Source organism: Protopterus annectens, chromosome 9.part0 (assembly GCF_019279795.1).
Source record: "Protopterus annectens isolate FY-2018-M chromosome 9.part0, PAN1.0, whole genome shotgun sequence".
Classification (NCBI taxonomy): Eukaryota; Metazoa; Chordata; order Ceratodontiformes; family Protopteridae; genus Protopterus; species Protopterus annectens.
Window position 1 is genome coordinate 1,209,424,348 of NC_056743.1, and position 27,646 is coordinate 1,209,451,993.

Here is a 27,646-nt window from a genome sequence, read left to right on the forward strand (position 1 = left end):
TTTGGATGCAGAATCAGAACAGACAGGCTGAAAGCCTTCATCCCAGACTAAAGAATCCTAGACCTTGGTCTAAACTTCAAAAAACTCATTACCCACTCCTCCTTAACAGCTTGGGGTTCCAGAGAATGTTATGCCACATGCCATCTCTTATACCCATGTTATCTCTGGCAAGACTTCACATGCAAAAAATCCAGTGGATACTAAAAAACTTATGGAGCCAACACTCCACCCCCCCCTGGACTCACCCCCTTCCCCTACTTCTGTGTTTGAAGAGGGAACTCCAGTGGTGGGTTTCAGCACTTCACCTCAACCAAGGAACCCACTGCAAGTTCAACCCCCCCACAACAGGCCTCCACAGACGCATCAGACTTGGGGTGGGATGCAGTGATTCTAATAAACCAGAATCAATTCTCTGTGCAAGGCAGATGGTTCAACTTAAGACAAAATGACCATATCAACATCAAGGAAATAAGGGCATTACTGTTAGCCCTTCTAACATTCAAATCATCTCTTCAGCCAGGAACCCTAAAAGTAATCGCAGACAATATGACTGTCCTGTGGTACATATACAAGCAAGGGGGATCAAAGTCCTACCCCCCTCTGCAGCCTGGCCATCCAGATATGGAAACTGGCATCATCACTCCAGATCCACCTGGTGGCAGTTTATATTCCCTCAACAGAGAATGTAATGGCAGACAAACTCAGCAGAACTTCGGCTCCCTCTCACGAATGGATGCTTCAGAGCGAGGTATTCCTGGACCTTATTCACAGGTGGGGTATTCCACAAGCAGATCTCTTTGCCTCCCCCCAGAACAGGCAGTTGCCGTCTTCTGCACAAGGGACCCACATCCACAAGCTTGGAAATGGACGCATTCTCCTGTTGGGAGGGAATTTACCTTTACGCATTCCCTCCCTTCACTCTGATTCAGAAAGTCCTCCTGAAAATCCAGAAGGACAAACCCAAAATCCTGGATGTGTCCCAGATGTTCATCATGTTACACTGCTGCAGTCATTACACTTGGGTTATCCTGCCATCGGGCGGTTCCCCAGTCTGCCAGAGATCCAAAGTCTTGGTCCGGTGTCGGTTGCTGTCACCTCCTCCCTGACGTCAGTGCGACAGGGGTATATAAGATGCAGCCAACGCCATTTTCTTCAGTCTTTCTTGCCACGTGGTGCCCGAAGCAAAAGCAGTTCACAAGTGCCAGTCTGCCGTCTCCTGAGATTTTCATTCCGAATCCAGAACCAAAGTCTTCTACAAAGCTAAGTACCCCATTGGGGAAATTTTTTCTTGCCTCAGATCGATGTCAGTAAAAGTTAATAACTGTATTTCTTGTGGGAAGCTAATACCTCATAAGGATTTCCATTCTTATTGTATCCCATACCTAGGCCCAGACCACAACGTCACTGGTTGTCGGTTTTGCGCTAGGTTTAACAAGCGCATTATTAAACGTCGGTTTGATTTTTGCCCAACATTATTTTGGTAGAAAATTCAATTATACCATGCCGTCGGAACTTCCAATGACCGGAATACATAAAAAGCGCAAAGACAAGGATAGGCATCCAAGGCCCAAAACTGACAAAGCCTCTTCCAGGCCAGTCGCCGGTTCTCCGGTTTTCAGCGAGGTGCCTTCGCAGCCCCTGACGACCGCTTCTGTAGAACCACAGTCTGCCTCTGACTCCCATGTGGAGATGGCTGGGCCTTCGAATGCACAAGTTCTTCAGCCTACCGAAACTAACCCTTCAGAGGGATCCGGAGTAGCTGAGCTACCCGCAGCTTCAGAGGGTGTCTTCAGACCTACTCAGTTAAGCATTAAATCCTCTGCTAAGTCTAAGCCTCCTTTAAAATCAAAGAAACAAATACAGCATTCTCCAGGACAGGCCTCCATGCCTAAGAAACAAATGCTCAAAATGGCCGAAGACCTAATCACTCTGATCAGGGGGTCCCAGCCCCCTCCTGATAAAAGGCCTAGAACAGGATGCAGACTATGATTCATCCGACCAGGTGAACATCTCTTCAGATTCATCCTCAGACCTGGGATATTCTTTACCCCCTTATGAGGATTTTGATGCTGAGGAATCAATTCCATCAGCCTCTCCACCTGAGGACTACTCCTTTGGGGAAACCTTACATACCATGAGGGAACATTTCCATTTTATTACCTCAACACAGACCCCTAGCTATTCCACCAGTGTTGGATATTGTGGATGATGTGTATACTGAATCCAGCTTAAATCCTGATTCCTTACCTCCAGCCCCAGTTAAATCTGACAGATACTTCAGAGTCCCTGACTCCCACAAATTTCTGTATAAAAGCCCTGTAGCTGACCCTGAAACTATTTCTCAGGGACCCAAAGGGGTTAAGGCCTCATCAGCCAAGAATCCAGTTCCCTCTGACAGAGATTCCAGAGCATTAGACAGATGGGGAAAGAAAGTATATACGTCTGCAACTTTAGCAATGAGTTTCACATGCTAAAATATCAGCAATTTTTACTGTCTCAGTTGAAACAAAAAATGCTTCCAGATTCAGATCCTCCTAATTTTAAAGAAATGCAGGATTTATTGCATGCAGCTGAACAAGGGGGAAAGCATACTTTGCAATGTGGTTTTGATTCTTTAGAGGCCTCCTGTAGAGCAGCAGTTACAGGCTCTGTCATTAGAAGACATGCTTGGTTAAAAGAACATACGTTACCAGATCATGTTAAAGCAAAATTATTGGATGCACCTTTGCAGCAGAATGTGTTATTTGGAGTTAAGGCAGAAGAGGTATTAAATAAAATGGAGGATAAAGAAAAATCTATGCAATCTCCTAGATTTAGCAGAAATTGGCCAACTAAGAATTGGTCCTTTCCAATTACAGACAGACCTCAAAGGGGAAGATACAGACGTCCAAGAGGTAGAGCTCAACCACAAGGTCCTTACAGGCCTCGACAATGTCAGGCCAGAAAGAAGGGGAAGACAGGCCCCAACCATATAAAAAACAGCCCCAATGACTTCCCACTACAGCTGCCAAACAAATCTCTCTTGGCAGCCCCCTTGGGAAGAAAACTGGCACTTTTCCATCGCAATTGGCATATGATCACCAAAGACAAATGGGTTCTCAACATTGTATCTCAAGGTTACAGGTTCCACTTTCACACTCTGCCAAGGTTAAAAGGAATGCCAAATCTATGGGCAGAGGCTCAAAAACAAATTACAGCACTCATGGATATGAGAGCTACTCAAAAGGTACCATCACAGGAGAAAAGACAAGGATTTTACTCAAGACTCTTTCTGGTTCCCAGAAAGGACAAAGCCTGGAGGCCCATTCTGGATCTTTCTTCTCTAAACACTTAACTGGATGTTCTGAAATTCAAAATGTTGACATTACAGCTTCTTCCCATGCTGGGCAAGAAAGCTTGGCTCGTGACCTTGGACCTCAAGGAGGCATACTTGCATGTCCCTATCAGACAAAACCGCAGAAGATACCTCAGATTCATAGCTGGTTCAATGCACTACCAATTCTCTGCACTGCCCTTTGGCTTATCTACTGTGCCCAGGGTCTTCACAAAGTGCCTGGCACCAGTAATTGCATTTTGCAGACAGAAAGGAATTCAAATTTATCCGTACCTGGACGACTGCCTGATTCAAGCAGAGAGCAAGGACATTCTTCTAAAGCATCTGGCGTTTGTAAAAAAGTTAAGTTGCCTGAGGTGCACAGTAAACGAAAAGAAATAAAAACTAGTACCCTCACAAGAGAGAATATTCCTGGGTGCCAGCTTGAACACAACGGCCCAGATGGCTTATCTCGCGCCAGACAAGCAAGGACAATTGACTCAATACTTTCAATTGATGGCAACAAAGACCCAACTCCCTGCAAGAAAAATTCTGCAGGCCTTAGGTTACATGGCATCTTGCATACTACTCATTCCATATGCCAGACTGCATATGAGGAAACTACAATGGTACCTAAAGAATGTATGGTCTCAACACTTTCAAAGTTTGGAAACAGTTATACCACTAATTCCTTGCCTTCAACAGGAGTTTAAATGGTGGGCTCAAGCTTGTCACCTCAACAAGGGACAGCCTTTTACACAACCCACAGCCAGGCAAACACTGACAACAGATGCATCGGATTACGCCTGGAGTCACACATGGCAAGCAAATGTATTCAGGGCAAGTGGCCAGCAGAACAAAGGCATCTTCACATCAATCAAAAAAAGATGCTAGCTGTACAAAATGCCCTTATAGCTTTCAAGGACCTACTGCATCCAGGACAACTACTACTAAAGACAGACAACACCACAGTTATGTGGTGCATAAGCAAGGGGACACTCACTCCTACCCCCTCTGCAGACAACCATGACCTTATGGAACACAGCTGTAAACTGTCAAGTTCATCTGCAAGCACAATTCCTGCCAGGAGAGAAAAACACACTGGCAGACGACTTAAGCAGAAACATCATGGATCCCCATGAATGGGAATTGAATCCACAAATATTCAGAATAATAACACAGAAATGGTGGAGCCCGGACATAGATCTGTTTGCATCCCCAATGAACTGCCAGCTACAAAAATTCTGCAGAAGGAGTTGCCATCCACAAGCATGGAAAGTGGATGCCCTTTCATTCAGCTGGAAGAACCTACAAGTATACGCTTTCCCACCACTACCTCTCCTGCCAAAGGTACTCATAAAAGCCAGGCAAGAAGAGCCAAAGATGATCCTGATTGCACCAGACTGGCCAATCTTAAAGAACTTAGCACAAGAACCACCCTGGATTTTGCCTCAAATCCCACATCTGCTGACTCAGCACAACAATCAAATACTACACAGCTAGCTAAAGACCTTAAACCTAGCTGCATGGAAGATTCCTTAGTCAAGCAAGCAATGCCTCTCTCCAGAGCTGTTATGGATGTCATTCTGGAGGCCAGAAGGCCTAGTACCAGGAAAGCCTATTCGGATAAATGGAAGAGATTCTGTGCCTGGAACCAAGCTCACAGTCTTGACCCTCTTGTCCCAAACATTCCTCAGATACTACAATACTTAACTGAGATGCTGGACAAAGGCCTCTCCTTCTCATCCATCAAGATCCATGCCTCTGCCATCTCTGCTCATTACAACACGGATCCACCAATTTTCTCTAATCCTTTGTTAAAACAGTAACTCAGAGGGGCTAAAAACATAAGACCACCCCGTAGTGCACCTACTCCAACTTGGGACCTCAACTTTGTTTTGGAAAAATTAACTTTACCTCCTTTTGAGCCAGCTAACACAGCAGAATTAAAATACATCTCTTGGAAAACTGCTCTGCTCCTGGCAATAACATCAGCACAAAGAGTTTCAGAATTACAGGCACTAATGGCAGTGGAACCTTTCCTCATTTTCCACCAGGACAGGGTGTCTTTAAGAATTAACCCTACGTTTATGCCAAAGGTGGTATCCAGTGTGGCTCTAAACCAAACTATTCACTTGCCAACTTTTTATCCAAAACCACAGAATAAAGGGGAGAGACTACTGCATTCTTTGGACATTCACAGGCAGTTACGCTTCTACTTGGACTAAACCAAAGCTTTCAGAAAATCTGAGCAGTTATTGGTAGCATATGCTGCAGGAGCACAGGGAAAAGCCATTTCAAGACTGACTATTTCAAAATGGATAGGACATTGTATACGTTTCTGCTGTACACACCATGGGAAACCTGTACCTAGCAGCATTAGATCTCACTCCACCAGGGCAACAGCCACTTCATCTGCCTACCTCAGAGGAGTTACCTACCAAGGATATTTTGGAAGCAGCAACTTGGAGTTCTGTACATACCTTCACCAAGCATTACCATCTGCCTCTATACTCTAAATCCAGAGCTGGCTTCACCACTGCAGTGCTGCAGGGCCTTATAGCCACCCCTAATGCCTTATAGAACCAGCCACCATACCTCAGCTTTGGGATTCTACCCAAGTGTAATGACTGCAGCAGTGTAACATGATGAACATAGTAGTTTTGTACCTACCATAAATGTAGATGTTCGAGTGTATACACTGCTGCAGTCCAGGTTACCCTCCCACCTTCCCCTCTTACTTGCTGGTACGTACCTATGTCTTCTACCCTTTACTGCCTATGGGGAGTATTTGCTGGTAGCTGTACGTTGTTTGCTTTTCTTATGTATGTTTTATTAGCAATTTGAATTGCCTACCAATTTAGAGGCACCTGACATCTGGGGCAAGAAAAATTTAAGAAAGTGGCATCGGCTGCATCTTATATACCCCTGTCGCACTGACGTCAGGGAGGAGGCAACAGCAACCGACGCTGGACCAAAACTTTGGAACTCAGGCTGACTGGGGAACCGCCTGACGGCAGGATAACCCAAGTGTAATGACTGCAGCAGTGTGTACTCTCAAACATCTACATTTATGGTAGGTACAAAACTGTACTTTTTAGCCAAGACAGCATTGTTTTCCCCTCCACTTACTAGCCAAGGGCAATCATCACAAGTTACCCCACTGGATAGATCTGCTCACACAGGACATGAGATCCCAACTGCACCCCCAGGTGAACAATCTGAAATTGACCCTGTGGGTGATACGGTTCTAATCCCCTATAGACACCTATATTCAGAGGATGTACTCATTGTTCTGCAGGAGGCCAAAAAACCTAGTACCAGGAGAAATAATGTAACTAAATGGGCCAGATTCTCTAGGTGATGTCAACGGGGAAAAAAACTTGACCTTTTGACTACTTCTATATCTGTGGTCCTTTCCTATTTGTGTGAGCTACTTCACTCAGGACTAACTTACCTCTCAGTCAAAGTCCACTTATCTGCCAACATCACCTCCTGTAGCTTCCCGATTGGAAGTTAAGCTTTTTGTGAAAGGGGTACTTCATATCAGATCCCCAAGAAAACCTATACCCTCTCCTTAGGACCTGAATTTTGTACTGAAAAAACTCACATTGCCAGCTTTTGAACCAACTCATTCAGTATCCCTGAAACGTTGCACCCTGAAAACAGTTATACTAGTGGCCCTTCACCTCCCCCAGGAGGGTATCAGAGATACAAGCCCTTATGGCTACCTCTCCTTATCTTATTTTCCACAAAGACAGAGTTGCTCTCAGGGCCATCCCCTCCTTCATGCCCAAGGTGGTTAATGAACTCTCATTAAACCAGTCCATTAACCTACTGGTTTTCTACCCTCATCCACAAAATTCCTAAGAGTGCACTCCATTCCTTGGATGTCCACAGGCAACTGAGGTACTACTTAGACAAAACCAAAACTATTAGAAAGTCTGACCTATTATTCATCTCCTTCCATCTGAGAGAGCTCTAGAGAAGGCAGTCTCCAAACAGACCATTTCTTCTTGGTTTTCAAAATCCATTACCATGTGCTGTTCCTATCATGGAAAATCCTTGCATGGTTATGTCAAGCCTCACTCTACCAGGGCAGCTGCCTTTTTCAAAGGGATTGACTACGCTTCCAATTTAGAAGCAGCCACTTGGACCTCTAGTCACACTTTCACCAAGCATTACGAACTGGATCTAGCCTCGAGAGCTAGAACAGGGTTTGCTAGGTCACTTCTCCAAGGCCTCATTGACCACGAAAGCCAATCCTCCACCCAGGCTCATACCTAATGTTTTGGTGCTCTCTATACTGTAATGAATACTGCAACATGAAAATAGGAGGACATAAAATAGTTGTGTAAGAACTTAGCATAACCTTAGATGACCTCCTCTTCCATGTTTGCAGTATTCAGTCCCTCCCACCTGCCCCCTTTACCTTATCTATCTAACATAACAGGGCCTACCTGTGGGGACATAGTCATTCTCTTCCCCAGTCTTATTCTCTTCCCCAGTCGTAACACAGCCTACCTACTGCCCTAGGCCTAGTCTACATGCAAGTCTGAGTCTCCCTAGTAGGACCCTCTCTTAACCCACAGGAGTACTACTGTATGCGGCAGTTCATTCTGAAGAGGGTACATGCAGATGTCACTTTTATACCCTACATCGGTTTGTGGCCCTAACAAGGGACGTCACATGTACCCTCCAGGATCAAAGACTTTGGTATACTGGCCGGATGGCGGTGCTGCAAGCAGCAACCACTCTACTGTAATGAATACTGCAATGTGGAAGAGAGGGACCTCTTAGGTTATGGTAAGTTCTTACACGACTATTCTTTCTTTTCAGGAAAGAACTCCACTGAGTTCAAAACATAAAGGGCAGCTCCCCCAGGTCAGCCATTTTTACTGGCTCAGAAAGCCATGACCAAGGATGTTGCCATGTTTGAAAGTTCTTCAGTACTCCCCCAGGAAAAATTCCACTGGGATCAAACCATTTTGACAGTTTTTGTGACGGATCCAGAATGTTCTTCCATAAGTGGCTGTATAGCTTGTTGCTGTTTTTAGAATGTGGCTTGAGGATTCTTCCACCTCAGACGAAACATGGTTTTGCATCATCTTTTAGTTTGTCTGCAGCCTACCTACATAGTGACTTGCTCCACTTACTGGGTTTTTTTTGCAGAACAACGGGTATCCACATCTTTCCTGAGTTGATGGCTACCTTATCTAGGCAGATTCTCAGGAGGTAAGCAGAGCTTTTTCGCAAAGTCACAGATTTTTTCCATAGTCTGGGGTTGATGTTGTGTTTCCAGAAATCCGGCACTATCACCTCCTTGGGTGATATTTTTGAGCTCCTTGACAAAGTGGAAAACTTCAAAATGCTTCCTGTAACTAGCATATCAAAAGCATCTTACTGCAAGAGTGTAATTCTGGGCTCTGAGATAAGTGGCTGCCAGTATAGTGATGATTCCACAAACCAGACTGATGTAAGAAAACTCCAGTGGTATCTCAAGTTCAATTGGAGCCAGCACCCCCATTCCCTGAAGAACTAATGCCGATTCTATCCTGTATTGCCACAAAACTGTAATGATGGGTCACATTGAGCAGCCTGAATGTGATTTTTGCATTCACTTGCCATTTGACTAGACATTTACATCAGATGCATCATACCTAACTTGTGGGGACACTCAGTACCTCATGGTGCCAATGAGCATGGAATGCTGCCCAAAAGAAAACAGTGTTTAAAAGAAACAGTGGTGTTAATACATACTCTCAAAGCATTCAGTCAAATATGGACCGGGTGGGTCCTTTGAGCTGTGATTTGTTGTATCAGCAGGCATGATGGGACCAGATCTTACACCCCCCCCCCATATGCTGTGTGCAGTTGATGTCTGTCATCCATCAGACTCTTCTCAGACATTTTGGTCCATTTGTTCCCCATCACCAGAGTAAGGCTTGACGCAGACTGGGCCATCATTTAGAAAGCTTATTTGGGATGGTTCAGGGTTTTTTTTTAATTTAGATACCCCCCCCCCCTACAAAGATAGCTTGCTTGTGGTGCTGAGGTTGTCCCTCACTTCAACAATGGGCTTGCTAGCAAGTCGCTAAACTTCAAAGAAATTGCACTTTTCTGAGCACCCACGTCCTGCCGCTTCACTCTTCTCCATCTCTACATGGATTCTGCTGTGAAGGGGCCACTAATTAAAACCGTGGTCACCTTTGTCTCAGTAAGAGCTCTGCCCCTGTGTGCCACAGAGCCACACTGATAGATCTTGCACACACTGCAGGGTAGTAGTCATTGCTTGGGACATAGCTTTTCAGCACAAAATGTAGTTCTGGACATTGTACATATCCCAGCAGAACATTCTAGTAGACCAAACAAGTAGATCAAAGGATGGCTCACACGTGTGTCTCAAAAGGAAGTCTGCTTTTAACTAGTGCACAGGTAGTGTGTCCCTCATGTAGACCTCTTTTGCATCACCAGATAAGACCGCTGCAGTTGTTCTGCTTGAGCACCATACAGAGAGACTTGGATAGCAGAAGCCTTATCCATTAGTTGGATAGGTCTTTTCTTGTATGCCTTCTCCTCCCACCTTCTTCAGTATGTGATCTAAAAATTGATGCAAGGTAGGCCAGAGAAGCTGTTTGATGGCATTCTTTTGGCCTAGACAGCACTGGTTCTCCCTTCCCATGGAGATGTCCATGGGAAACAAGTGTTTCCAGCAACATTGGCCCTAACAGAGCAGATGGGCCCTCATACACACCAACCTGGAAACACTGGTTTACAGCTTGGAGGGTATAATTCTGCAGCTTATTAGGCACCCGTATACTGAGAACATGGTTAGTATTAAGAGGCTTTACCTATCCAAGTGGAAGAAGATTCCCAAATGGTGCCAGACAAGAAGGCAGAACACCATCTCTACACCAGTTTACCACATCTTTTCAGTACTGCCAAGAGGTTTTGAAACAGGCTTTTAAGGTTCACCTGTCTTTCAGGCGTTTTGCCACTGGATCCACTTTTGGAAGCCCTAAAACCAGTTAAATTCTTAGAGGTACTACATTTAATACTTCCTGTGAAAAATAATAGAACCTGGGGACCTATATTTTAGAAGAACTTAATCACCCCCCCCCCCCCAATGAACCTGCAGCCAGAATGTACCACTAGGTTTTTTGACTTGGATAAGTGTTCTGCTCTGTCTTTTTGTAATTTTTATGTTTTTTTGGGGGGGAGGGGGGGGTGTAAACCTGAGTACATATCTATCCATCCTTTCTCAAAGTTGTCAGAAATTTCTTTGAAACAGATTTTTCAGTTACCTGGTTTCTTCCAATACTGTCCAAAATAAGGAGGAAAAGAATTTTACATTCCTTGGATATACGCAGGTACGAGATTTGCAGAACACTAAAAAATCCGATCAGTTTGTCTCCTTTGCAGTAAAGAAAGAGGCCATCTTTGATGGCTATCACATTGTATATAGTTTAGCTACTTCTCACAGATTGAACCACCTGATAGCCACAGACAAGGCTCATAGTAACAGGAGCGTAGCCGCAACTGTAGCCTTCCTTAACTGGGATTAGTAGGCAAGCCATTATGGAAGCATCCACTTGGACAGCTGTTCTCATTTTCTGTAAACAGTACAGATTAGATATCGGCTCTTGGGCTAGTGCTAGTTTTGGTATGATCATATTTCAAGGAATGCTACAACTAACTGTACTTTGTCACCTCCCTACTATTCTGAAGCTCTAGGAATTGAGATATTAGTGATAGTCATTATTTTCATGAGACAGTATGTCATGGATCTGTCTTTTTAAAATGGATTTATATATATTTTTTCATACTCCGTTTAACCATCAAGCCAGGATAATTTTAGGTCAGTAGGCATCCTTAATTGTTACAATTTAAAACTTTGTTCGGTGGTATGTTATAAACAACTATGTTGTTGTCGTTTTTCTTTCGGCTTTTCCAAATAAGTGTATCTAAGGTAGAAGCAGGTGCATCAGTAAACCAAACTTCAGATCCAAAATATATAGAAAATAACAAAATGTATTGAAATAGTTGATTGAGCACTTTCATCTCGAGATGAGACTTTATCAGAATACATTCCAAAGGTAGCCCACAGTTCAACTTAACCAATCAATTTTCAGTAATATAATTGATGAAATAGATTTTTTAAAAAAACACAAACTTCCCACATAAAATACATCAGTTGTAAGATTGTTCTTACTAATAAAGTCCAAATATTTAAAAAACACTGTAGTTTAAAAATACAAACTTATTAACGTATCGAAATTCCTTAAGTGTTTACAGGTTGTCTGCCTTAATTTTAAAACCGGTTTTAAAGAAATGGTTTCATTCAACTCTGGTCGTGCACTGGCTTTTAGTTTGAGCTGCCAAATGCACTCCTTAAATTCGTTTGCTCTCCTAGTCACCTCCTCGAGGGTGGTTAATTTTATCCAGATTACCAAAACTGAAACCCTAGACATAGGCAGAAATGTTTATATAGAGCAGTGGCATTCTTTCTAGTTTTTGTATTGTAGTTATGCTCATATATTCGTTTTCTTAGTGCCCTCTATGTCTTTCCTATGTAAAATGATGGGCATGCCTTACATTTAGCTAAGTAAACAGCTCTTGTCCTAGTACAAGTAACTTTTTAATAAACCTCCGATAAAAGGAGGCTCGACTGAATAAAACAAAAACGAATCAGCAAAAAGATTCAGTCGGAGGCAGATAACCGCAACCACACAAGGTTTATTGTAGTACTACAATAAACCTTGTGTGGTTGCGGTTATCTGCCTCCGACTGAATCTTTTTGCTGATTCGTTTTTAATAAACCTATTATATTAATTTATAACAAATTGATCCATCTGTAGTATGTATGCACACTGTTTGCAATTTCCATATTACCTTGTCTTTTCATAATGAATTGTCTCATTGTAAGTTCCACCATTTTAGAAAAGAGTCTGAATTCCTGTAAACTTTACTAACTATTCTGGGTTGGCTGCCTACTACTGTATATACTGATGGGTTAGATCTCAGAATGCCCCAGTTCTTTTCAATAATTGTTGTAATTTCTTGAAATTCATTATTGTATTCCAGTACCATAATTTCAAATGTGGAACCATTGTTGCTGCTTTTATTATTTAAGCCAATACTCAGAATAGATTTTAACTTCTGTGCCCTGTCTTCCACAACTTCCCTTCTAGCTCTGTCAACCAAATGCCTTGGGTAGCCTCTATCACAAAACATGTTTTTCAAAACTTCAGTTTCTTTCAAGAAAACATCATAGTCTAATACCATGCGAGCCAACATAATAGTGTGTCCCCTCATAAAGTTCACTTTTTGATGGTGAAGGTGGGAACTTGAATAGTGAAAGTAAGTATTGCTGTGTGTAGACTTTCTATAAATGTGGATTTAAAGCTTTGATCTGTTTTGGACATAACTGAGTAATTTTGTTTTAGAACTATTATATGTATAAATAAATTTTAAAAATTGTGTTATGTTAAGGTATTCTATCAATTGACTTTCTTCCGGTCCTGACTATAAGATAAAAGTATCATCCAGGTAGTGAAGGTATAATCTGCAGAATTTGTAGAATTCGCGAGGAAATGCATGCAAAAGCTCCCAAGCATATAAAACTTTTTGCATGTATGGGAGCACATGCTGACCCCATTGCTATCCCAGAAATCTGTTTGAAAAATTCACCCTCTAACTGTATGAAATTGTTTTCGAGTAGCATCAACATAAATTCTTCAGTTGTCATGATTTTACCAGTGTTTACAAATTGTAACTTTAAAAGTCAGATGTCTACTGTTAAGTTTCAGCAGAATTGTATTTGGTAAGTTTATTTGGGTGATACTCAGAGTTCAGATTCATACTGTTCTGTTGGTTAATGGCCCTGGTTAAAATACAGGTAACCAGTGCTCCATTGGAGAGAGAGTTAAGGCCTTCTTCAGGCACCAGCCCTCTCTGTATGGCTAACCAATTGGAATTCTTCCCAGCACTTAACCACTGGCCAGGATCTCTGAGGTTATGTACAAAAGGTAAACACTCGCCGTACTGGTTCGTTTGTGAGGTGGCCTTGGGTTACCTCCCTGTTGCTGCTTTGTGTCTGTGCACCCTCTCTCTTCTCTAACTGTGGAAGACTATTTATGTAAGGCAGGCATATTATATTTCCTTGTGCTGTTGAGTGTCAAACTAGCCTGCACTGGTGGCATATCTGGATAGAGTCCTGACTGTGGCCCAGGTGACCAAGGTTTAAGTAGCAGCTCAGGCAGGGAGGATGGGCATGGCCATCCTGAGGCAGCAGGTTTATGCCTGCTTAAACATACATTCAAGGATGATCCCTGGTGGAGGCTGGTGATATGTGGTCTTCAGGAGGTTAGGGCTTTGGCAGATTCCACGTGGAGGTGTAGACAATGCATCAGCATAGTCCCATTGTATGTCTTCCCTGGGGCAATCCGGATGTGCTCAGGGGGTTGGTTGTTCACAGCAAAAACATTCCTTGGCAGTAGTATATTACCACAGAACATTAGTCTCCTCGCTGGCCCCAAGCAGGGACTGGAGTTAGTCCTTGGTAAGCTAGTCAGGTTCGCTAGGATCTAGTGGAGTAAGAGATGCCCTGAGGGCAGCTGACAATCAGCTGTAGGAAGCCAGAAATACTATACAAGTCACTGAGCATCAAATTAATTGGCATCAGTCTAAATAGAACTTCCTAAGGGACCATAATGCTGTATCCCAGTTTGTGAGTGCTCCTGAGCTCTGAAAAATAAAACGGAAATTTTTTGTGCTTTGCAGATATCTGGCGTAGAATTCCAGCAGTTGCGGACTGCAGAAGGCTTTTCTTAACAAAGCAGCTGATGATGTTGCTACATATGTTTTCTCAAAAGGTGACCTGTGGATTATTACTCTGTTTTGTTATTTGAGGTCTTCAGTGTAAGGAATTGTACCTTAATGGCAGTGAACAGCCTCCTCTTTATTGAAGATCATCTTATTAGGGCTTCTGGTCTTTGAAGTGGGTTGGGACATGAGGTTGTTTGAGACAGCTGTACTTGTGAAAAAAATATGCTAGGGTGAATCAGGCTTTCCCTGCTTTTATAATTCAAAGACTGCTGCATGTCCTTCTCTTCCAATGTTGCAGTATTCATTTGGTGTGGGATTTTCCGCCTCAGACTTTCTAATGTTGGGTCCTATACAGAAGCTTTTGCCTGGCTGCTGCAGGTGCGTGGGACGTCGCACATAGGGCCATAAACCAGGGACCTTGCGTGTGATGTCGGCACGCACAGACCTCGGAACTTTTCAGCTGCAGACATCATCACTTCGATCGTTCAGCTCCTGCTAACAATTACTACCCTGTTGGGGTTTTTTGTTTTCTTTTATCATTGCTTGTGCTTTGTTTGCTATAGTTCTTGGCTGATGACAGCTAAAAAATCAAATGTAATTGCGGCTGGCCGATACTGCACAAAGATTCCCATAAGTGCGTATTTTGTCTACTGTGAAGACCAGAAAAGTTCTAACAAATCGCATTTGAGGTAATTTGGCCTCACTGTCCTGTGGACAGTAGCTGAGGGCATTGCATCAGTGTATGTTAAAAATAGGTTTTAAAAATTCTGAAAAGCTGTTTAATTAGAATTTGTTACGAAGGAGGGCTTAGCATTGATCTGGTCTCAAGCCCTGAGCCGTACAGGATCAACCAGTTAAAATTATGTTGAAAGCTTTAGCTAAATTCTGGTTTAGATTTATTTGTACTCGGTGTTAGGATAGTATATGTTTATTTGTATCTAAAGAGGTCATTTATTTTTCAGCATCACATTAAGTATCAGCACTTGTTGAAGAAGAAGTATGTATGTCCTCATCCGTCCTGTGGCCGTTTGTTCCGCCTTCAGAAGCAGCTCTTAAGGCACGCAAAGCACCACACAGGTAATTTGATGCCATATTTCTGTTTTGTAAAATTTATGCTTGACAGTCTTGCTGTAGATTTAATTTCATTGTTGGATTAGAGATTTGTTAAATATTAATAAAATGCATATAATAAATTATTGACCCTGTGTACTTGGGCATTTTGTGGGGTGTGCAGATATACCTGCGTATATCCAAGGAATGTAAAATTCTTTTCCTCCTTATTTTGGACAGTATTGGAAGAAACCAGGTAACTGAATTATGGGAATTTTGTTTGAATTGGGGGATGTTTGTGTCATAGCATGAATAATCCTTGCACATGACTTGAAAAATGCAAAGAACTGTAAATTTGTTACTTTGTACACTTGAGTCTGCAGTTGGGATTAGTTTTCCTTCCACTTTAGTTTTTAATTGCAACTTCTGTGTTTTGGGGTGAGTGTTCTCGTCTGTGCTTTTCTTTACATCCCACCATGCTAGGAAAAACACATTGCCTTTGAACCTCCCTTATCTTTTCTGCTGCTCACACAGTTTGTTGAGCTTGTCTTGCATCTTGGAAGAGGTTTCACATTAGACACCTAAAGCTGCTGAGTGTGAGCTAAGCCTTCATAGGATTTGAGACTATCAGATTGTTGTGGTACATCAAAAAAAAGCCTGTTGTAATCCATAGTTGTCAGCTTTGGTGTCTGCTCATGGCAGCTTGGGATCTGGCCACAGAGTAGGGATTTCACCTGTGCACCCCCCCCCAACCCCCTTTAGCCCACAGCTCCTATACAGACCAGTTTGTCTATCCCTGATGTCCACATTTGCAAACTGTTACTCGTCTATTCCTCAACCTGACAGCTGAGATGAGGAGTTAACCTGTATATTACCAGTACTTTACTCCAAACCCCCCAGGACAAGGGAAATCAATATCTGCACTTGAGTGTTTACAGGTACTTCAGAAGTTCAGTGTCAAGAGAACTAATGGTGGCAGACAGACTTGAACAGCTATTGATTGATTTAATTTCTTTTCATGTCAGTGTGATAAAGCACCCCAGAAACTAAGCAAGCCTTCTCCAGGTAGCTGCCTATTTGCATTGTTCTTGCTCTTGATGATTTCTGCCAGGGCAACAGATTTTTTTTTTGCCGTCTTCCATAGTAATTGTCAGCATAGATTGTTTGTGCGGTAACTGCTTAAATTTCCCGTCATGCCCTTTCTAAATGTTACAGAATGGACATGCAGTGCATACACAGGGTGGGATTTGCTGCAGTAGTCCTGCAGATTACGTGGGCACCACCTGCCTAGACCTGTGGCTAGGCTGTCCCTAGATGGGCCAGCTGCTTCAGTACTCTTGACAAGCATAATTGAATGATATTGCAGCAGTGATCTTTAAGGTGAACATGAGTACAGCTGTGAATGTATTTACAGCAATTAACAATAAATGTATAAATGTTGGAATTACTGCTGCTGAAGTGTATCTTTTTCCTCCCTATTACCTCTAGGGATGATATCAGAGTCCTGCAAGGGTTTCAAGAGGGTAGGGTAATAGAGCGGGAGCACCCCTTCCCTACTTCCTTCTTTGCTAGGGCATACTTAAAATATGTGCTCAAAGTAAGCAATCATGTATGTATGTGTGTGTATATATATATATATATATATATATGTATATATATATATATATATATCTCTATATATATATATATATATATATATATATATGTATATATATATATATATATATGTATATATATATATATATATATATATATATATATATATATATATGTATATATATATATATATATGTATATATATATATATATGTGTGTATATATATATAAATATATATATATACACATATATATATATACACATGCAACAGTTGGTAATTGGATACAACTTACTAGACTATGACATTGTTGCTGTCTTGCTTATTTATGCATGTGCTAAACAGCTTCTGACAATGAAAGCACAAAGTATATTTAGCTACCCCAAATTCACAGCACTAGAGCAGCCCACAAACCAGCACGGTTTAGGGTAGCTACTACACTAGATTTCTAGCTTTACTTGACTACTTTCATTTTGTTTGAGATTGTGGTCCTCTGCTGTGTATGCAAGTTCTCATGATTATCTGAGTTTGAGATCTCTGCTTAATTATGCTGTTATGTTTTAATGGAGTGCAGCACATGATTCAGGTAGTACAGCTGTGTAAATAAATTTATCATAAAAGATGTCCTCCTGTTCTCATGTTGTAGTATTCTCACATGTGGGGTCCTCCACCTCAGGTGACCCAAACCGTCTGGCTTGTTTACAAAAGCTTAGCCTGGCTGCTGTAAGATGCATGGGATGTCGCACACTGGGACCCTAAACTGTGGGCCATAATTGTGATGTCTGCATGCACAGACCTCAGAACTTCTCTGCCACAGTCGAATGTCAGTTTGCTTGTTCAGCTCCACAGTTGACTAAAATAAAGGTAAGTACTCAGTTGGGGAATCTCTTTTTACCTTTTTGCTAAGCTTAGGTTGCTGTTTAAATCTTTTTAGCTGATTCCGTCCATGCAGCTAAGAAGGGAAAATGTAAGGGGGGGGGGCTCAGCAAGTCCTAAACAAAGACGGCCACAACCTCTAGGACTATAAAGCGTGTACAATCTGTCAGTCGTTTGTTCCTAAAACACTGCATAGATGTCTTACACCCCTTAAGCTCTTTGTGGATAACCATCCTCTGAAACGCCTAGCCCTCGGTATGGAGCCAGAACGGGCCGTCGCGGCAGAGCCGCCTAAGAAGGTGGACATAGTATCTAGGCCCGACACTCTACCTCAGAGTGCAGATGTCCCGCCAGCTTCCAGTCTAGGAGCTGAGGAATGTCCAGTAGGACTGGCGACTTTGGCAGGTACCATTTCAGAAGCTGCCCTTGTTTCTCCAGCTTGCACGTCCACAGAGGTATCTGCGACATCGGTCTCCGATGTTGTGATGGGGGACCAGGCTTACCCGAACGGCTGTTGTTACCGTCAGCCACTGAGGAGGGCACTCCTATACCTGGCCTGATGTCACATACCAGGCCTTTACCCACTCAGCCAAGACCAGACTCCTTCTCTCAAAAGGAAGTGGAAGACAACATATTTATCTTCCCCAGCAGAAGATCAGCTAGACTGTCAGGAATTCTGTCAGTCCTTTTTTCAGGCCTTTATGGCCCTGAGGGCCTACTGCTTCACAAACACCTGCACTTCCAACTTTGTCACAGGCCTGCTCTGTGGCCCTATACCACTGTATCATACTCAAGAGGAAAACTGTTCCTCCTCTTCTGATGAGTCCCTTTCCTACGCCTCACAGTTAGATTCCCCCTGGAATACTGTTCTCCAGCAGGAGGATTCCTTGTAATGGGATTCTCCACCTGAGGACATAACCTTTGGTGAGACCATCTCCAAAATGAGGGAATATTTTAAGTGGGACTCTACTCAAATGACAGAAGTGCAGAAGAGATATTTCAAACTTCTGCAGATGGAGTCCCCCTCATCTGCTATCCCTCCTGTAATACCAGCATACTTGGATGCCTTTGCCTCTGCTTCCCAGACACCAGAATCTCAGCCACTGGCACCAAAAAGACCAGACAGGTTCTACAAGGTCCCTTATGATTTCAGATTTCTCATTAAACCACCAGTGGCAGACCCAGCTATGATTACTGTCTCAGCAGACAGACAATCTAGGCAGCTACTCTCTTCTTCCCTACTGTCATCAGATAGAGAGCAAGGTGATGGACAGATTAGGAAAGATGATGTACGCTTCCACTACCCTGGACTTCAGGGCCATTGATTACCAGACTCTTATGGTAAAGTACGCCTTAGATCTAGTCTCCCAGACCTCTCATCTGCTCTCCTCTATCCCTGATTCTCCTACAGAACCTTAGATTGCCTCAAAACTCTCCTTAGCAGCTCAACTTACCAGGCATTCCATAAAATGCAGCTACGATGCTGCTAAAGGATCGGCTAGGTCAGGTGCATCTGCTGCTGTTATACGTAAGGTACTCCTGGCTAAGGCTACAACCTGTGCCAGATGATTTCAGAAACAAAATCATGGATGCCCCTCTTGACAGCAAGTTCCTTTTTGGTAAGCAGTCAGCAGAACTCTTTAAAAACCTGCAAGAGAAAAGCAAGGAACTGCAGGATCTCATGCATCTCTGTAGCTGGCCTTAGGCATAGGCCAGCTAGGCGGCTGCCTAGGGCGCTGCTGCAGCAGGGGCGCTTATTTGGTGTATGTAGACCAGGATGGGGGCACCAGATGGTGTGGTAGGGGGCGCCGTGGAGCCCTCTTGCCCTAGGGCACCAGATGACCTGAGGCCCCAGTCCCTAAATTCCATAGGAACTACCCAGCCAAGCCAAGCTTTGTCAGAAGGGCATCCGCAACCCCTTCCTCCAAGCTCTAAGGAAAAGGTACCTGGAGACCTTCATCCTCTAGGACTAGCTCCTCTCACACTACCTCCAGACAGCCCTTTCCAGGCAAACCTAGCAGTGCGTGACTGATAATCAACCTTTATCATCTCCCCCTTTCTGCCCGCTTCTCTCACTGTCTTCCCCTGTGGCAACAAATCACCTCTGGCAAACTGGGTTCTTTCAATTGTGGAAAAAAACTGCTTTATGACTTGGCATGAAAAACCTTCTCCAAAAGGCATTTCTGTCCTTCCAGGAAACCAGATCCACCTCATACCTTAGGTCATTTGTGATTTACTCATGCAAGAAACAATAGAGAGGGTTCCCCCAGGGCAAGAAGGCCAAGGTTTTCTATTCCAGGCTCTTCCTGGTTCCAAAAATGGATGGCCCATGGAGACCCATCCTGGACCGGTCTCTTCTAAACCCCTTCCTGCATGTACCTTCCTTCCACATGCTATCCCTACAAACCCTTCCACTTTTGACACCCAGGGTCTTCATGGCCACTTTGGACTTGGAGACACAGCTTCACATCCCTATACACCCAGACTTAAGAAAATTCTTGCGTTTTCTGGTGCCATCTTCACATTGTCAGTTTTACTGCCTTGCCTTTTGGTTTATCTACAGCAACAAGAGTATTTACAAAGTGTTTAGCCCCAGTAGTAGCCTTTCGCAGAGCAGAAGGCATATAGGTTTTCCCATACTTGGACGGCGGCCTTATCCAGGCAGAGGAAGCAAGTACTCTACAGAGACGCCTCCAATTCACCATTTCCCTCCTAGGAAGTCTGGGTTTCTTAGTCGTCCTACTCAAGATGTTCATCGTGCATACAGCTGCAGTAATCACAGATGGGTTTTCTGCCGTCAGGCGGGTCCTCGGTCGGCCGAATTCCAAAGTCTAGGTCCGGCATCGGTTGTTGTCGCTTTCTTTCCTGACGTCAGTGCGACAGGGGTATATAAGACACAGCCGACGCCATTTTCTTGAGTCTTTTTTGCCGTGCGGTGCCCGAAGCAGAAGCAGTTCGCAAGTGCCGGTCGGCCAGCTCCTGAAATTACGAAAAATTGGAAACCGAAGTCTTCTTTAAAGCTAAGTACCCGTTGAAACTTTTCTTGCCTCAGACCGATGTCAGACAAAGTTAACAATTGTATTTCTTGTGGGAAGCAAATACCGCATAAGGATTTCCATTCCCTCTGCATACCTTGTTTAGGCCCAGATCACGACGTCTCGGCCTGTCGCTTTTGCGCTACTTTCAATAAACGCACTATTAAGCGTCGGTGAGTTAAGCCCAGCACTTTTTTGGTAAAGCCTTTGATTATAAAATGTCATTGGATACTCCGACTACCGTTTTGTCCAAAAAACGCAAGGACAAAGACCGACACGCGAAGACAGCGGTCTCCACCGACACCACGCCAAAACCGGCTACACGTGGTCCGGTTCTCAGCGAGGCGCCTACGCAGCCTCTGACTACCGACGACACTTCTTTGGCGGTGTCTGTAACCGAGACCGCAGGTACCTCTGCCCATACCCAGACTACAACCACCGAAGCCACTGTGAGTGTTGAGCCTCCTAATGTGGACAGGTCCACTTCCACCCATGGTGTCTTTAGACCCTCATCTTCCTTCTCCATAAAGGCCTTTACTAAGCCCAAATCAGCCATGCATCCCAAGAGGCCTGTTGCACAGGGCCCATCTCCAGGCCCCATGCCTAAAAAGCAGATGCTAAAAATGGCTGAGGATTTAATTACTCTTATCAGGGGTTCCCAACCCCCTCCAGACAAGAGACCCAGAGTGGAGGAAGCTTCTCCCTCTTCTGACCAGGACTCCATTTTTTCAGAACATTCTGATGAAGAGGAACACTCGTACTCCCATTTTGAAGATTCAGATGCTGAGCAGTCCATTCCTTCTGTATCTCCCCCAGAGGATTTCTCTTTTGGGGAAACCTTGCACACCTTGAGGGAACACTTCCATTGGGAAGGCCAAGACTTTAATGATTCCAAGAAAAGACTTGGGGAATTTCTTTTGTTACCTCAGCACAGATCTCTGGCAATACCTCCTGTCTTGGACATACTTGATGATGTTTACTCGGAGGCTTGCCTAAATCCGGATTCCCTGCCTCCTGACCCAGTCAAGCCTGATAGGTACTACAGAGTTCCTAACTCTCACCAATTTCTTTACAAAAGCCATAATGCTGACCCTGAAACCATTTCTCAAGGCCCCAAGGGAATGAAGGCCTCTACTGCTAAGAATCCACTACCTTCCGAAAGAGAGTCTAGATCCTTAGAAAGGTGGGGAAAAAAGGTATATACCTCGGCCACCCTAGCCATGAGGGCCTTAAATTGTCAGTTCCATATGCTTAAATATCAGCAGTTTCTGTTATCACAATTAAGAAATAAAATGTCTCAACCTGAACAACCAGATTTGAAGGAGTTGCAGGATATGATGCATAGTGCGGAACAAGTGGGTAAACACACCTTACAATGTGGCTATGATGCCCTAGAGGCCTCAAGTAGAGCTGCTGTGACAGGATCAGTCATTCGTAGACATGCCTGGCTTAGGGAACAAACCTTACCTGACCATGTTAAAGCTAAGCTACTAGATGCTCCTTTACAAAAGGATGTACTATTTGGTACTAATGCTGAGGAGATACTACGGAAAATGGAAGAAAAAGCTAAATCTATGCAAACTGTCAAAGCTTTTCTACAGGTTCAACCACCACGTTTTAGCAGAAATTGGCCTTCAAAAAACTGGTCCTTTCCAGCCACGGACAAGCCACAAAGAGGTAGATACAGGCGCACAAGGGGCAGAGGACAAACCTCAAGGGTCATATAGAGGCAGACAATGGCAAACTCCAGCACCAAGAGGTGGCGAAGACGGTGCACAACAATACAGGAAACAAACCCAATGACTTCCCCCTTTTCATGCCAAGCAAGTCGCAGCTGACAGCACCCTTGGGAGGAAAGCTGGCATTATTTACAAGAAATTGGCATATCACAACAGACAAATGGATCCTGGACATTATAAACAGAGGCTACAGATTTCATTTTCACACTCTTCCAAAAATGAGAGGCATGACGAACCTGCCACACAATCAAAGGGCAGAGGCTCAAATACAAATTTCAAAGCTTATGGCCATGAAAGCTATTCAAGAGGTACCTACTCACGAACAAGGTCAAGGTTTTTATTCCAGACTTTTTCTGGTACCAAGGAAAGGAACCGACTGGAGACCCATTTTGGACTTATCCATCCTAAACACATTTCTGCTCGTACCAAAATTCAAGATGCTCACATTACAGCAGCTTCTTCCCATGCTGGGCAAGGAGTTTTGGCTGGTAACATTGGACCTCAAGGAGGCATACCTGCATGTCCCAATCAGACAAAGCTGCAGAAAATACCTCAGATTTCTTGCAGTTTCAATCCACTATCAATTCTCTGCATTGCCCTTTGGCTTATCTACTGCACCCAGAGTATTCACGAAATGCCTGGCATCAGTAATTGCCTACTGCAGACTTCAAGGGATACAAATTTACCCTTATTTGGACGACTGCCTGATCCAAGCGGACAGCAAGCACATACTTCTGGAACATCTGGCTTATGTAACACGGTTATTGAATTCTCTGGGATACACAGTCAACAAAGAGAAATCCAGGTTAACACCATCTCAGAAAATAACTTTCCTGGGTGCCAACTTGGACACAAACACCCAGATGGCCTATCTTACGCCAGAGAAACAGGGGCAACTAACTCAGTACTTCAAAATACTAGCAAATTGTACCAGGCTCACTGCAAGGAATATCCTGCAGGCTCTGGGCTTCATGGCATCTTGCATTCTTTTAATCCCATGTGCAAAGTTTTTTTGCATATGAGGAAACTTCAATGGTACCTAAAAAACCTATGGTCTCAACACAGCCACAGTTTGGAAACAATAATACCAATAATCCCATGTTTGCAAAAGGAATTTCTATGGTGGGCCCAAGCATGCCAAACAAATACAGGTCTTCCATTCTGCAAGCCTCAAGCAAATCAAGTCATCACAACAGACGCCTCAGACTACGCCTGGGGGGCGCACATGACAGACAGGTGCATTCAGGGCAAATGGTCCCAAAAGGAAAAGCACCTTCACATCAATCAAAAAGAAATGCTAGCAGTGATAAATGCAATTACAATTTTCAAGGTCTTCCTGCATCCAGGGCAATTATTGATAAGAACAGACAACACCACAGTAATGTGGTACATAAACAAACAAGGTGGAACACATTCATACCCCCTGTGCAGGCCAGCCATGTCACTTTGGAACTTGGCTCTGGAATGGTAAATCGAACTTCAAGCACAGTACTTGCCAGGATTGGAAAACACGCTGGCAGACAATCTAAGCAGAAATATGACAGACCCACATGAATGGAAGTTGCATCCTCAAGTGTTTACAAAGATAATCCAAGCATGGGGAAGGCCAGACATAGATCTCTTCGCCTCCCATAGGAATCATCAATTGAAAAAGTTCTGTTCAAGGACCTTTCATCCAAAGGCCTGGAGAGTGGACGCCCTTTCTTTCAGTTGGGCAGCATGGACAGTTTACGCTTTCCCACCTTTGCCTCTTCTGCCCAAGGTGCTCTTGAAAGCAAGAGCAGACAGACCGAAGATGATACTGATTGCTCCAGACTGGCCAAGACAACACTGGTACCCATTCCTGAGGAGCCTAACACATACTCCTCCCTGGACCCTACCTCTAATGCCTCTTCTACTGACTCAGCACAGCTACAAAACTCTTCACAGTCAGCTGAAAACACTCAATCTGGCTGCATGGAAAATTCCTTAACACCACAACAGACCCTACTCTCCAAAGAGGTGCAGGATGTCATTTTGGAGGCCAGAAGGCCATCTACTAGAAAGGCTTACTCCATAAAATGGAAAGCGGTTTTGCTTGGAATGAGAAAAAGGCCAGGATCCTAGAAAACTGAATTTGCCTCCGATATTACAGTATCTAGCTGAGCTGTTGAACAGTGGACTTTCATTTTCCTCCATCAAAATTCATGCCTCAGCCATTTCTGCAGAATACAACACTGATCCACCCTTATTCTCTCACCCACTTTTAAGACAGTTCCTCAGAGGAGCTAAGAATATAAGACCTCCAAGGAAACAACCAATACCAGCCTGGGATCTTAACTACATTCTAGAAAAATTAACATTACCTCCCTTTGAACCAGCTGCCTCAACAGATTTGCAATATTTGTCCTGGAAAACAGCTTTCCTTCTGGCCATTACCTCAGCTCGTAGGGTTTGAACTACAAGCCCTCATGGCTGTGCAGCCCTTTCTCATCTTCCATCAGGACAGGGTTTCCCTCTGAACCAACCCGTCATTTATGCCTAAGGTAGTATCCAGGGTAGCTTTAAATCAGGCCATACACTTACCTACCTTTTACCCCAATCCTCAAAACAAAGGGGAAAGGCTGCTACATTCCTTAGACATCCATAGACAGCTACGTTACTATTTGGACAGAACACAGCCCTTCAGGAAATCAGAACAACTTTTTGTGTCCTATGCTGTAGGAGCTCAAGGGAAGCCAATTTCCAAACAGACAATTTCAAAATGGATAGGCCACTGCATACGGTTTTATTACTCCTTTCATGGCAAACCTGTTCCTACAGGCATCAGATCCCACTCCACAAGGGCCACAGCTACCTCTACAGCCTTCCTCAGAGGATTCCCTACCAAAGATATTTTGGAGACAGCCACTTGGAGGTCTGTGCATACTTTCACAAAACACTACCACCTACCTTTATACTCCAAAACTAGAGCAGGCTTTGCCACTGCTGTGTTGCAGGGCATTCTGGCTCCTCCCAGTTCCACCTAGTGCCTACCAGCCTGTGCGTAGCTTTGGGATTCTACCCATCTGTGATTACTGCAGCTGTATGCACGATGAACATAGTACAGTTTTGTACCTACCATAAATGTAGATGTTTGAGTGCTAATACAGCTGCAGTACAGGTTTCCCTCCCTCCTTCCACTCTTGGTAAAGGCCTAGTGGCTAACACCTCCTCATACAACCTGATTAGGTTATCCTTCTATGGTGTATTTGCTTGCAACTACTGATTTTTGATTATATTGCATTGCTTGACTATATATATATATATATATATATATATATAATTTATGTATTGCCTTCCTTCTGGGGGCACCTGACATCTGGGGCAAGAAAGACTGAAGAAAATGGCGTCGGCTGTGTCTTATATACCCCTGTCGCACTGACGTCAGGAAAGAAAGCGATAACAACCGACGCCGGACCTAGACTTTGGAATTCGGCCGACCGAGGACCCGCCTGACGGCAGAAAACCCATCTGTGATTACTGCAGCTGTATTAGCACTCGACCATCTACATTTATGGTAGGTACAAAACTGTACCTTCTCCCTTACACCCTCCCAATACCAAATTTTCTTGGGTTGCAGAATAAAGATGGGTGTGATGAAGGCCTTCCCCCCCCCCCAGAAAATGGTCACTTCTCTGACAAACTTTTCAGAATTTACTCTTAACTGCATTTCTACCGGGAAATTTCTTCGCCTACTAGGTCTGATGGGAGCCACTCTTCCCCATGTTGCCCCTTGTCAGACTACACATGAAGTTCCAATGGTAGTTGAAGAATGTCTGGTCCCAACATGACCACCCCTAGACTTTCAGGTGCTCTTCCTCTCCTGCCTGAAAAAAGAGAGAAAGTGGTGGATTCAGCAAAATTAACCTGAATCTGGGGCTACCATTACATTCGCTCAATGCAATTCAGTGCATGTACACAGATGCCTCAGATCTGGGATGAGGGACCATTATGAATGGACTCAAGGTACAGGCTCAGTGGGAGCCTTACCTTCGGAAAAAAACATCAATATCAGGGAAATGACTGCACTTCTCCTAGCCCTGAAGGCATTCCTCCATGTTTTCATAGAGAACACTACAATGCTGTGGTACATCAACAAGCAGGCAGGACCAGGTCTGTCTTGCTCTGCAGACTAGCCATACAAGCATGAGAGTTGACCACTCAATCCAAAGTAGCATTACAGGCAGTGTACATCCCATCACAGAACACCAATCAGGCAGATGCCATCAGCAGATCATTGACCCAAAATCATGAATGGTTGTTACACAGAGATGTCTTCCTAGACATAGTCCACCAGTGAGGCACACCACAGATAGATCTGTTTGCCTCCCCTCAGAACAGACAATTACAACTGATGCTCTTCATGTTTCACTGTTACAGTCATCACGCTTGGGTTATCCTGCCAGGGGTAGCCCTCAGTCGGCCTGAATACCAAAGGCTTAGTATTTCTACTTGGGTTGCTTTCCCTTCAGGACTGACGTCAGGTTGTCAGTGGTATAAAAACAGGCAGCTGATGCCATTACATCAGTCTTACTTGCAGAGGAGCCCAAAGCAGAAGAAGTTCGTACAAGTGCCGTTCGGCCGCTACCCAAGTTTTCGTTTCCTTAAATGAAGTTGGTCTTCTAAAGCTAAGTACCCCGTTGGGGATCCTTTTTTCTTGCTCTAACTGATGTCAGAAAAAGTTAACAGTTGTCTCGCCTGTGCAAAGCAAATACCACACTGAGATTTCCATTCTTACTGCGTCAGCTGTTTAGGCCCAGACCACAACATACCTTGCTGACGGTTTTGTGATTTATTCAACTCCCGAACTATTTGTCGTCTGGCCCTTATTGTAGCTAAATACTTTCATTCTCGACCTCCGTATTCCAAAATGGCTTTGGTAAGCCACCTGACTACCGATCTTCCGAAAAAGTGCAAGGATAACGACAGAGACAGACAGCACAGGTCCAAAACTGCCGACGCTGCTTCTCAGCTAGTCGCCAGTTCGCCGGTACTCAGTGAGGTGCTTTCGTAGCCCCTGTTGCCTGCTTCGATGGATTTGCAGGCCACTACCAAGACCTGTTCGGAATCCGATATGCCGCGAGACTCTTTTGACTACAGAACCTGCAGATGTCTCTACCTTGGATGGGTCCGGAGCCGCTGTGCAAGCATTGGCTTCTGAGGAAGCTCTTCTTACTACTAATACTCTAC

The 27,646-nt window shown here is 44.0% G+C and overlaps 1 protein-coding gene across 3 annotated transcripts in view; it reads left to right on the top strand.

The window, feature by feature from the left end:
* ZFP91 (ZFP91 zinc finger protein, atypical E3 ubiquitin ligase) overlaps positions 1 to 27,646 on the top strand; it is a 1,914,309-nt gene that overhangs the window by 1,570,964 nt on the left and 315,699 nt on the right. For all 3 annotated transcript variants that reach the window (XM_044084130.1, XM_044084129.1, XM_044084128.1), the window contains one exon: positions 15,103 to 15,217. In XM_044084130.1, the coding sequence (XP_043940065.1) occupies positions 15,103 to 15,217 (115 nt within the window). The remainder of the gene's footprint in view (positions 1 to 15,102; positions 15,218 to 27,646) is intronic.